Source organism: Asterias rubens, chromosome 12, assembly GCF_902459465.1.
Source record: "Asterias rubens chromosome 12, eAstRub1.3, whole genome shotgun sequence".
Classification (NCBI taxonomy): Eukaryota; Metazoa; Echinodermata; class Asteroidea; order Forcipulatida; family Asteriidae; genus Asterias; species Asterias rubens.
The window spans coordinates 13,504,941-13,518,592 of NC_047073.1; the positions used below are offsets into that span (position 1 = coordinate 13,504,941).

A 13,652-nucleotide genomic window follows, 5' to 3' on the forward strand; every position below is an offset into this window, starting at 1 on the left:
AAAAAGCTAAATCAATTTAGCTGTTAATTTAAAACACACACTTGATGACGCTATTTACAAAGTTAATGTACTATTCAAAAGTTTACTCATTTTAAGCATTTGTACTGTACATGAAGTACATGTATTTGGCACCAATTGCAGCTTGGCATTTTCTTTGATGCATAACTTGTAACTTAAGCACCCTACACGCACCCTTTCCTTTTTTATTAACCCGAAAACGGCTCACACCAAAATGCCCAAGATCTGACCTACATCCACTCTATATCAAAAAGGTCAAAGAAAAGGTCATGACCTGAATTTACATTTTCCTATGCTTCTCATAATAACATAGTATCTTAAAAGAAATAAAGAAATAAATAAATAAATAAACAAAGTTTATAAATTTTGGTTTTACCAAACACAGATGGGTATTAGCACTGTATACTCAGTACTATACCCAAGTTCTGTGAAAAAAAAGCACAGGCAAATTTCTCTGGTGGGATTCGAACCCACGAACTTTGCAATTCTAGAGCAATGTCATACCAACTAGACCATCGGGAAAGCCCGGTAGCTAGAGGCAGTTTGAAATCCTATATTTTAGCAGCGGTACAGCGGGTATCATCAATGAAATCAAGTTTATGACATAGGGTGTCCTTTACCAAGGAAAAAATGCCCTGGTGCCCTTGCCCCTTCAAAAACGAAGCATACAGGCCCGAGTTGGACTCTCTGCATGACCTTAGACATGCTACAAGAACTGTGACAGGCAATACTGGGCCAAATTGCATGGCTCTGCTTATTGCAAGCAAAGAATTGGCAAAAACTTTCGAAAACAGTGAACTTTGCGCTTTAACAGCTTGCGCAGAATTTAGCTCCTGCACAGTAAGCAGATAACAGTGATCGTAAGCCCATAATTCAGCAGCAAGCAGAGCAATAAAATTGGGCCCATAAGTGTATATATAATTAAGTGTATATAAAGACAATTTACTGGCAGCAAGTTAAAGGCAATCTCCATAAAGGAAATTCTGTAACATTTCAGTTTTCTCTTTATTTCCCTTTCTTTCCGAAGTGTTATCTTTTAAATGTTTTCATCCAACATATCCAAGAAGGTAGCTTTCAGACCGTTTTCTCAGAAAAAAACAACAGTAATTGTTACAAATAAATAAGATGACCAAATAATTAAATAAACAAATATACTAATACAAAACTAAATGAATAAATGATCACCTCAAGGGAGATTTTTTTTTGGTGGCAGTTATCATTTCTCTTTACAAAATTTAATCTCTTATCTTCATCAAAGAATTTCAGGTCTGTTTAAATCAACACTGTCCATTAGTGATGATATAAACTTTTGTTTTTACAGACGAAATAAAATATATTTAGTGTGGATGCTTTTCACAACAATCATGTTACAATCAAACTATCTAGAAACACTTCTTGTTGACGTTTGATCATGAAATAGCCAAATGTGTTCTCCCTCATTTAAATTAGGTAGACCAAAAAAGTGAAGTTTACTAACGGTTAGCAGTGTTAATGACATAGCAACTGTGCTAAGGATTCAACGTAAGCATCAAACCTTTACTACACCCATTGCATTACAACACAAAGTTCCACCCACTCAAACCAGCCTGTTCAGTTACATTGTACTGTTAAGTTTAACCAGCATCAAACATCTGATTATGAAGTGTTCTTTTCTCCTGAACAGGAAGGGCATAAGGTAGCGTCTCCTGAGACTGAATAACGATTCTTACTTTCTGATGTGGTTGTAAAAACTTGTCTTGGGAGTTGATGAAAACACTCTGGCTGCTGAAACAAGATGCAAGTCCTTGTGTATTTCCACAGTCACCAGAAAGATAATCTATGTCGGTTATTTTAAAACCACATTGGACGAGTTTGTGTAATAGTTCTACGGAAGGCAATCAGATATAACTTCCTTTGTCGACTTGTTAAGGTAATCAGGGAAGACGATATCAAAGTTGACGATCATGTCTCCTTTGCGCGAGGGTTGCTTGGGTAGAGGGAGCCCTTCCCCACTTACCCTCTTTGTTGAGTTGGGCTTGATGATTTCATTACAGGCTACAGACATTGTGCCACCGTTAATAGAGGGAACGCGTAGTGTGGTTCCTACAAGGGCCTGGAAGGAAAAGAGATAAGAAATGGTCAGCGTTTGTTTGAAATTTGTATCTTGGTTTTTTCTTTTTTGCCTGTATGTTCTGTTTTTGAAAGGGCAAGGGCACCAATGCATTTTCTCCTTGATAAACCTCAAGGGCAACTTTTGAGCAAATTGTAAATTTCTACTAGAGCATTTCAAGGGCACCAAGGCAATGACCAGGGGGCATGGAGTCGATCGCTTCATTGTCTCCATGAAGTGCCTGTTTTTTTAAAAGTTTTGTTCTGAAAAAGAAGAATCACAAGGGAGTCCACTGTTTTGAAAAATTCTCGGAAGAATCTAATGTATGACAGACCCAGTAACTGGCGCCCAGCTGTTCCGCTGTTGTTGCGGTATCGATACAGCTGATGTTTTATGGATGTAAATCAATGCCCGTTTAGCAGAACACTGTTAAAAGTTAATGGTTGAGTGTGCGCACTTCCTGCAGTAACCAGTGTGCCAGTAAACTGCAGTTGATTACGACGAAACAGCAGGGCATCCGTGAATGTTTTTGATACTAAGTGCAGAATATCTTTGGGGACTTAATACTTATCATCGTTTCTTTGATGATTAGACTTAAAAATCTCAATTAAAAGCACAGAAAATGATCGCGAGTACAATGAAATGACTGATGATTCATCTTTGACATTTGAGAATCTAGTAAGCGCTTTTCAAGCTCTTTTTTCCCCATTTTTTTTTTTTTGGGGGGGGGAGGTATCTTTTGTAGCTGGGTTGAGAAAAATCATAGCAAATTGCTGCAGGTGGCAGCTACTACAACCGATAAAGTCAAAAGTTTTTAAAGTTTTTTTTAGTACTGCGCCCCAGCTACTGGGTCTAGGGAGAACCCTGACGTTGGTGTTACTGTTGCTTACCTGTTTCAGTGAAACCTTGGCTTTGTAGTGCAAATTACTACCATCTCTCTGAAAATACTGATGTGGTTTGTCCTTCAATGTGAATACAATATCCGCTGGTATTCTGTTCGGTGACTGGTCGCCTTCTTTGGGAAATGTTATTTTTGTTCCAGCTTTCCAGCCCGGCTTGACGTTGATTTCTAGTACTTTGTCTTCAGTCTTTTTACAGCGTCCATCAGGATTCAACACTTGTCTTGAGATCTTCATTCTCTTTGTACATCCTCTGTTAATGTCTTCGAGGGAAACTCTGAGATCATGATGAACAGAAGGGTCCTGCCTCTTTCCGGCTGATTGCATACCTGGCATCCTTGGCATTCCAGGCATCCCAAACCCAGGGAATCCAAAATCATCGTCAACGTCCATCGGGTCACCTCCAGTGGAGGTCGAGAATATATGTTGACCCCCTCGTCCACCACTGCTTCCTGGCCCTCCAAAGTTCATGAAGATCTTGAACGGGTCCTCACCGCCGAAGAAACTCTGAAATGTGGCATTGGGATCGCCATGATACGTCCACTTGAAGTTACCACCACTTCCACCCCCCGATGCTGGGCCCGACCCTCCCTTGAGACCCTCCTCACCGTACTTATCAAAGATAGCTCTCTTTTCTTTGTCGCTCAAGACTTCGTAGGCCTCTGAGATTTCCTTAAATTTTTCTTCCGCACCTTTACTTTTGTTTTTGTCCGGGTGGTATTTGAGGGCCATTTTACGGTAGGCTTTTTTGATGTCATCATCACCAGCCTCACGGGCCACGCCAAGAATTTTATAGTAGTCCTTTCCTCCCATTGTTCTGCTGGTAAAGCTGATTCAACTCAATGAATAGAAACTTTTCAAGTAGAGACCTAAATGAACGGATGAAATGAGAAATAAAGTTCCATTATACAATTTATCATTTTTTATGTTCTTTTATGTTAAGAAGGAACTAGGCCTATAAATAAATAGTAAGCTTTCGGGTACATTCATGTGTAAATCTCTTATGAGTAAGTGTTAGTTTGAACTGTATACTCTGCTTGTCTTTGAAATGAGCCGGCTCGGTCGGTCTCGCCATTTCAAACAGTCAAGCAGAGTATACTGTTTGAAGCGTCGATACCGAACTGGCTCTTTTCAAAGCCAACACTCACTCATAACAGATTTATTGCACATGGTTGTACCATGGTTGTACTTCTAGAAACTATTATAAGGCTCCCCCGTGAGCGGCTCCCCCGTGAGCCTTATAGTTTCTAGAAGTACCAGGGTTGTACCCGCAAGTTTACTATTTATTTCTCCACACCATACAAAAACAGCAAAGCTTCAACAATAGCAGTTCTTATGAAATTGGTCCCTGACACCACTGTCCACAGCATGTCTGGATAATACCGGTCGTTGCTAATTCGGGTTAAAACAACCCTTTTTTACTATTAAGAATACAATTTTTTCAACAGTTTGAAAGTGATTTAGAATTATGCTCTGTTACACCATATATTTAACGGTTGACTTTGGTTCATTCAAACGACAAAGGTTCTTTTAAAGTGCATTTCAAAATTTGTTGTCATGAGTTGTCATGAGGGGTCGTGAGTTGTCGGTATTTAGTGCGACCGGGCCTGTGTGTCAGAACTCAGAAAGAGGGTCCTATTTCGTGCTCTTCTGCCTGGTCACTGGCACAGTTGCACTGCAGGTCGCACGGATCATCATATTCATATATGAATTTGTGATAGTGTTCTCACTGACAGGACTGACTCACTCATGCTATTTCACTACATAAATAATATCAGTATCAGCTAGTTTATCATGAACCAATTACTCGAAATAATAAAAACAATCAACCAACATTACCTGCTCTACTCAACTGTGGTTGAAATACCGTCGCTTTTCAACTTCCGGTTTCAACTGAGTTTTGACTGAATCGGTTTAAAACCCACAAGAAAACACCACCGAAATCTCCACTGTCCCACGTTGACTTTACCCACTAGTTGTCTATCCAAATTGACCGTGCTGTCTTCGATCTAGTGTCACTTGATACTAAAGAACCAGCCCGATTGTTACCTTTATATATTGACAAATAAAACTTCCGGACTGTCGTAGAAATTTCAGGAAACGCCTAATGTCACCGACGGACGTGTACTTTGTGTTTATAATTATTTCACTGGTGCTGCCAGCTGATGAACTCAGTGATAATGGAATGGAGTGGGTGATTGGGACCAGTGTATTCGAACTTTCTCGAAAACAAGGATGATGTCATAGGTATTCCTCCACAATTTAGACTTGCTTTTCAGTCGTTTGGCCAATCGCCCCCTCGCAGACCTCCCTATTATTTGGGGTTAAAAAATAAAAATAAAAATAAAAGTAGGCCAATAATAGGCCCTCTTTATTTTTGTTTTTATGCTAGTGTATATTTGTATTTTGTTCACCCCGTATTTTCTGTGTGTAACCTAATTAAGTTATTGGAAGAGTTTGCCTTGAAAAAACACAAACAATACATTGGGGGGGGGGGGGGTTACTGGCAGTAACGCTTCTCAGATGTGCAGTTCCATCATTTAAACCGCTTCAATCCGTTTCGGCATATTGAATATTCAAAGGTGATATAGTTTTGTTTGCTGGATTCAAGTCATCTAGGTCTAATGGGATTAAAACAATCAACGCCCCCCCCCCCCCCAAAGGGTTTTGCCAAAGAGTTGCAAAAAGGGGTATCCGGGAAGTTTGGTTTAAAGGCACTGTACACTAATGGTAATAAGTCCAAATAAAAAAAAACTACTTGTAAGAAGCAATGGAGAGCTGCTGATGAAACGTTGTGAGAAGCGGCTCCCTCCATGCTCTGAAGTAACCGTAGTTTTCGAGTAAAGTAATTTTCTCAGTGAAATATTTTAATTTGATTTCGATACCTCAAAATCCATTTTGAGGTTCCGAAATCAAGCATCTGAAAGCAAACAACTTTGTGTGACAAAGGTGGTTTTTCCCCCATTATTAATTATCTCGCAAATTCGACGACCAATTGAGTTCCAATTTTCACAGATTTATTATTTTGTGCATATGTTGAGATACACCAAGTGAGAAGACTGGTCTTTGACAATTTATTATTACTAAAGGTGTCCAGTATCTTTAACATGAACAAACTCAAGGCATGGGAAACTTAAAACTTACACTTGTTGTTTGAATATAAAAGACCCAACATAATTTTTTAAAGGCACGCGTGAACCTCAAATTTCTAGCAATTAGAAAAGAGAAAAAACCCTGAAAATAACAAACATATAAAGTAAACAGTTGCACAGAAAAGGGGAACAGAAAGAAAGACCCAAAATATAATGTCCTTTAATAACATGAAAAAACACATAGGCCTACACAAAACAGTTAGGCCAACAAGCTTTACTTCAAAATTTAGAGGGGTGAGGAAATAAGTGAATATTCAAAGTTTACTAGTTTTCTGTTATCTGTTTAATTCTATTTTTATAAGAGATGAATTTTACAAATCAAAGAACAAAACTGAGGCGAACTGGCCAAGCCCATCCACACCCCATGCCTGCAGGCATTTTATTTACCTGAACAATAGAATTGCCATCCTCAAAAATGTTCCTGATTTGTTGTTAAGGATTCCCATTTTTGAATCGATCTAGAAGAACATTCCCCATTGAAAATCACTATTAAACGACATTGGCAATTTTGATGTTAAGAATAAAATGCTGCCCGCAGACGGCAGACAAGCTATTTCCCGCCAAGACACTGGACTTTTACAAAAAGTACATTCAATGGAACGTGTTCACTTTGGAATGTCACCCCATAATCACCACATAAAGATCTTTTGTTATGCAAATTAGGAGTTTTACAGGCGCTGTTTTCGAAGACTCATTATGGGAGAATACAGTGTGGCATTTCGTGTCGTGCAATGGTGGAGGATGGAGTACAACATGGGCGTATCTCTCCCTTCAACGTGGGACCCGTTAGACATCTCGTTTCCTCCGGACGAACTTTAGTTGTAAAATGTATCAAAATTCATATTTTTGTGTATTTTCAAAAATATTTCGGCAGTACAATGTAGAACCAGTTGTGATATTCTCTATTAGAGGCAGAACCAAGACTGTCAGCCCTATAATATCTTATCCGAAAACCGTTGCATTTCATTTGTCACGGGCCACCAGAAACTAACGTTTTTTTTTTTTTTAACGTTGGAGTTGAGAGACTATTGCATGAATGGCTGGAGAGAGCTACATGGGGGAGCTGAAGCCTACCTGCTGCCGATAAAAACTACACTACTACATGTATACTAAAGCCGAATTGTTCCAACTACTTTCGACGCTAGCTTGTTGAGGTAATGGCTCATAATAATTACATTTTTACCAAAATCGTGAACGTAAAGTGTCCGGTAAGCGCTAAATAACTCCTTTGAGCTCAAACTGAACATCGATTTGCCTTTCCAGGTCAAAGACGGGGAACGACAGAGGCGGTGAGCGGTGGAAGTACCGAGCCGGGAGGAGTGAAGACTCTCGGGAAAACGGACCACAGGTCAACAGGTAGAAAATCGATTAAAATACTATTATTTTATTCCCACAACAACGAATACCACACCGGCATGCATTTTTCTTAACCAACAATCCCACAAAAGAGATTAACACAATCTTATCCTAAGTTTACTATTTGTTTATAGTTTCTTCCTCTGATTCTTTTGTTCGTTCTCCTCAACATGTTATTTCGTTTCCTAATAGGCCGGTTTCGTTTCCGTATAAAAATATTATTAAATTTCAAATGCGTTAAGAGCCTACTTCTTTATAACAAATCTGAAGGGTCATACCGCTTCCATCTTAGGTATTTTACAAAATATATCCTGTGCATTTCCAAACGAATTTTACATCATATTTATTTTATTTATTTTAAATCTTTAGACATGCACAATAGTTACAAGTTGTACAGGGGCTGTCAAGGTTAAAACAAAAGTATAAAACTGTCATCAGAAGATGTGTAAAACCAGACCCCTGCCAATGATAAAAATATAATTATACAATATAAAAAGGTGATTGCACTGTGAAACATTTAAAATCACACAAAAGAAGAGGAAAAGTTTCCGTATGGCGCCACCACTTTTTCATTCGAAATAAAATAATATAGTATCTAAATTTACCTGATTGATATATCCCTTTTTGTAAAAATGAGTGAAAAAGTGGTGGCGCCATACGGAAAGTTATCCAAAGAAAACATTAAAACACAAGCAAAACCAGACTATTGAAAACAAAAACTGCACCCACAACAAAACACCGCATCCTACTGAATTAATTCTTACATGCCAAGCTAACGTATCTAATTTTTTCAGTTGATTGGTTTTACCCAGTAATTGATTTATTTTCCTATATGTCTAGCATTTTAAGGCGTAGAAATACCCCGACTTAATCCAGATACTTGCATTTTACAATAATGTTTACATCTAGGTGACTTCTTTACATGCCAGCTATTGTCTAAGATAACTTGAGTTCTTTAGCCACAATAATGAGTATATTATTTTTCTAATTAAAAATCTAAGTTCTTTATGGCACGGGTACTTTAATCAATAATCCAATTATAGGCTAGTTATGTGGAATGGTCCATTCTGATATCAAGGAATTTGACTTCCCCAATCAATACACTTTGAAGAATTTGACTTCATAGTGATTAAGTGGTACCATCAATATCCCTTTTCCTAAAATGGTATTTGTTCTTCAAGTAATCATCTCGTTCCTCAACATTTTGAGAGACTGAAACAAATTATTTTGTAGAAACAAAATTGTATTTTTATTTCAAGGCTTAAAGGAACACGTTGCCTTTGATCGGTCGAGTTGGTCTTTGAAAAGCGTTTGTAACCGTTTGTTATAAAATGCATGTGGGTAGAAAGATGTTGTAAAAGTAGAATACAATGGTCCACACAAACATGCCTCTAAACTGCACGGTGTTCCTTTTACCTCGTCGACTAACACGGTCGGCCATTTATGGGAGTCAAATTGGCCGATCGTGTTAGTTCGCACAGTAAAAGGAAAACCACGCAATTTTGAGGCAAATTTGTGTGGATCATTGTATTATACTTTTAAGACATCTTTCCAACCATATGCATTTTATAAAAAATTGTTACAACCGCTTTTTATAGACCAACTCGTCCGATCCAAGGCAACGTGTTCCTTTAAAAGTATTTTTGAAGAAGAAACAAATTATTTATAATAATTTTACGAATTTTGGTTACCTTTTAATTGTTATTTTATTTTTATTTTTCAGGTGCTCGGTACAAGAGACCTACCAGATGAGAGTTAATCTTGTGTGTGGGTTTTGTCTATGGACCTTGACGTACATTGGAGTCCACCAAAGGACCAAGGTAAAGAGAACTTTGCCGTATATCCGACCTCCACCTTTTTTAGTTCTCTTTTGCGATTTGCAAAAATATTTTTATTATTTTGATCTCTTGAGCAACTGATAGTAAATACAATCAAGTAAAGTTTATGGAGAAAAACAATATTATTATTTTTACGGCTTCACAGTGGAAAACAAGTTTCAGTCAATAGACCTTATGCACATGACGTCATTTCAGTAGGGCGCCCTCACCTAGAGGTCAAAAGGAGGTTGTTCATAGGCCAATCCTGTGCGCCGCGCGTACAAATCTGTGCGTTTCGATTGTTTCGTCACCGTTTTTCCACTAAGATGGCCGCTTGATGACGTCAATGCATAAGGTATATAAATGAATTAAATTAAATGCACATGAAACCATCTCTAATGAGATTGTTCCCCAAAAGAATCAGTGGTTATTTAAAAAAATAATTCCATTGACCTTTCTATAAAAAAAAGTCCTGTTCATGTAAGTTTTCTGCTTGTTCGTAACTTGATAAAAAACAAGATTTGTTGGATTTGAAAAAGTGATAGTGGAGGTCGGATAACGCAAGTTGACCTTTCAAGATTCAAGATCAAGGCAAGATGAAGACTGCAAAGAGTAAGAGAAGATCTAACCCGTTCTCTTGCAGAGTCCCACCCCTCGTACTGCCCATTTCTCCCAAGAGGTTCTGTGATTTTGTTGATGTTGTCCTTGCTTGTGCAGCTTTCAAGGTGACGTCACACATTCTTGGTATTTCTTGATGTGCATATTGGTCGAACCCAATGATGCTTTTTAAAATATAGGTGACTAATCTAACTGGAAATCTCGGTCAGGGTTGATTCTTCAAGACATCAGATGTCATGTTTATAATATTGTCATGATTTAAATCATTTAAAAAAACTTAACACTATGAGTACCAAATCAAAATAACTTTTTGATATTAATTCTTAAAAAAAAATATCAGTGTTATTTTCAAGAAAACAATAGGCTCTAGGGTAATGAAACATTTAAAATTAAATTCTACACTTTCCCCATACTGTGATTTGTAATCTACGCACAACACCCATCACACTAAGTGTGCATGTTTTATAGGGTAATCATGCCGTCAAATTTGTTTAGTCCAATTGTACATTACATGGAGGTCCTGGAAGTGGGGGCTGGGTGAGAATGGGCTGAGCTAGGGATCAGAGGCTTTCGGGAGAGGTTAACAAAAAATCACCATTCATTTTGATGTATATTGTGTGATTTAGGAGTATATTGCATAAATAATTTAGACAAGCTAAATTAATATGAGCATATTCCTATTATCAGCGTATACATAAATTTAAATTTTTAACTCATAGCATAACTGCCTTCGCGTCGGAATAAATCTGACTTAAAGTGTATTCACATTACTCCTGTCAAATCTGCATTCATTATTAATATTGATGACCAATAGTTGATATAGGAGTGGTAAATAGATAATTTAGTCCAGCTAAGTTAATATTTACATCTTCATAATATCAAATATTGCAGTCAATTCTGAATGTAGACATTCTAAACTGAGCAGGAATAACATGAAAATTAAATTATTTGTTTAAAATAGATAAATAAACAATAAACAATAATTATAGCTTCGTCCAGTAATAATTTTGATCAAGGTAAAATAAAAATAAAAATATGAGGGAGGGGGAGTCTTATGGGAAACCCAGGTCCTGAAATGCTATTCATTTCATATATGAGGGCTCATATAGCAAATAACTTCCTTCAATTGCTTAGTTTTGAGCGCTGCGCTGCGACGAAAGGAGGGGAAAAGAAGACATGCAACAAGAGGAAAAAAGAGCAGATTGTCCCATGGAGTAAAATGATGTCGGTTGCCCGTATGGGTTTGAATGAATGGTAAGACAGCACAGGCCTAGAGATAAGACTAATAACTACTCTTTTAGCAGGTTGTCTGAAGTTTGATAGACTGCAACATTCATAACTCTAAAGTAAAAACCTTGAATTTGTTAAGAACAAATTAATGGTATATAGGCCTACACTTATCACTGAAAGAAGGGCGTTGACTCAAATATTTCTGACATTGTGCTGGCTGCAGCTTGTAACAGTAGCCCTGCAGTACCTAGCTTAATTGAACTGTGTTGGTTTGATCAGTGTAATAATTCAAAAGATCAGCTAATGTACAACAAGGGTCAATTGCATAGAGCTGCTGAGGCAGTTAATATTGCTCGCTAGCTACCATTGTCTGCTCAGCAAAGAGCAGGTTACCAGCCACAGATTATATAGGCATAATTTGTTGTTTTGGCTGGTATAGGCTGGCCTACGCCTAACTTTGTTCTGGCGAGCATAATTTTGTTCCTCAGCCAGATTTTGTACTTAAGCACCTCTGAAATTTGAAATTTTTGTAATTCATCAGTCTTTGTGAAATTAAAGATGCTATGTCAGATTTTTGGCCGATTTGACCCAAAAATTTTGATTTAAAATTCAATAGGTAGGGCCTATTTGATGGGGATCGAGAAATTTACACTTCATTTGAGCCATTGCCCGAAAAAGTCCGCCAATTATTAGTAGCAGTGAAATAAAGTGCTCAAAATTAGATTTTGTCGGGATCCCGACAATATATCACATGACCAATTCTTATGTGTTTTATAAGAAACGTTTTAATTTTGTTCATGGTTCCTGACCATTAAAAGTAAAAGTTAAACTTTTTTTCGTTAGAGCGGGTGATACTCTTTGAAATACCATTCACTTAAAAAAAATCTATTTTTTTATGTTGGGGGCCAAAAATCTGACATAGCATCTTTAATATTTAATAAAAAATTGTTAAGTTACAACACTAGCTAAACGTTATCGAGTGAGCCATAAAGCAGTATGAGAAAGCAAATCTAAAATAGTGTAAGCCTACACCTAATTTTAAATTGTTATAAAACTTATTCTTTACATTAATTGGGTTGAAAAAAGTGGGACTTGAACCTGCGACCTCCGGATTAACATGCTGGGTGCTCCACCTACAGAGCTATTGGGCCCTACTGTTGGCGGTTTCCATTTTGTCAATATCTTTTTGTGGGTTGCCACTCTGAAACATACACCCTATAGCTGTAACTGCCACTCTATTAGTGCTCTTTGTTCAACCCAAAATTATTTTGAATTTACCCATTTATCAGTTCCCTTTTGTAGTTTAGTACTTGGTATTTGAAATAAAATTTGTTAAAAGTTTTAATTAAAGGTAAGCAATGTCAGTTATACATTTAGGCTTAAAGTTGTAAATTTATGGTTACAGTTAAAACAATTACTTAACCTGTTTTATCTTAGAAACCCACAAGCTCAACAGGGGTAGAATTAAGTACACTTTTCAAAGTGCCAACTGTCTATAGATAATACACTAACCCTTATAATCGTGACATGTATTGCTAATCCTATACCCCAACTTAAACATTAGCCTATATGATCCAAAAAGCCTTTGGCCTGACCTGTAATCACTAACCCTAGCCCCCATAGAGCCCTTCCAATACCCCAAACACGTACCCTTCCCGTACCCTATACACATGTACTAGTCTAGGTTCCTAGACCATTGGTGTTGCGTGGTCACACACAACCAACGTTCCGATTATGCACGGCAAAAACTGTACACGCTTGTAATGAACGAACGCTAGCGGGCGCTCTGTTTCTCTGAGCACAGGAAATCAGAGAAACAGAGCGCCCGCTAGCGTTCGTTCATCACAAGCGTGTACAGTTTTTGCCGTGCATAATCGGATGGTTGGTTGTGTGTGACCACGCAACACCAATGGTCTAGGAACCTAGACTAACCCTAACCCTAACCCTAGCCTTACACTAACAATGACTCTATATAAACCTCAGCCTGACCCTAACCCAAATAATTATAAGCATAGCCTTAACCCTTAGCCTGAGCCTAACTCTAACCCTCTTACCGAACTCAATACATACAACCCATAACCACAACCATAAATCGTCAGCCGAGACTAAAGCTATACCCCTAATCCTAAGTCTACTCTAAGCGTATCCCAAGCCAAACCCTGCCTCACAATGATAAGGGTAAGTGGCGGGGTTATAAGGTTATCTAGCTCTCTTAAAAGAGTGAAAATGAGCACTCTTTGAAGAGCCATATGAGGGACAACTCTTTTTCGAGTGGTCTTCCAACCTTTTTAGATTGAAGTTTGCATCTTTTTGAGTGATTTTTCACTCTGTCCTGGAATGAAACCCCTCTAAACTTTGAAGTAACCACCACTCCTTTTAAAGAGCCATTTGAGGGACAACTCGAAATGTAAAGAGTGGTGTATTTTTCACTCTGTTACATTTTTATGTAGAGTTAATGAAGGGTCGGGGTTAG

General features: G+C 37.8%; 1 protein-coding gene across 1 annotated transcript; it reads right to left on the minus strand.

Annotated features, from left to right (window-relative positions):
* Positions 1 to 999: 999 nt before the first annotated feature.
* On the minus strand, positions 1,000 to 5,102 carry LOC117298067 (dnaJ homolog subfamily B member 4-like). Its single transcript, XM_033781295.1, has 3 exons — positions 4,846 to 5,102; positions 2,998 to 3,875; positions 1,000 to 2,110 (listed from the first exon to the last, which is right to left on the minus strand). The coding sequence occupies exons 2-3, from the start codon at positions 3,817 to 3,819 to the stop codon at positions 1,883 to 1,885; spliced, it is 1,050 nt and encodes a 349-aa protein (XP_033637186.1). The 5' UTR covers positions 3,820 to 3,875; positions 4,846 to 5,102; the 3' UTR covers positions 1,000 to 1,882.
* Between the last annotated feature and the right edge of the window lie 8,550 nt (positions 5,103 to 13,652).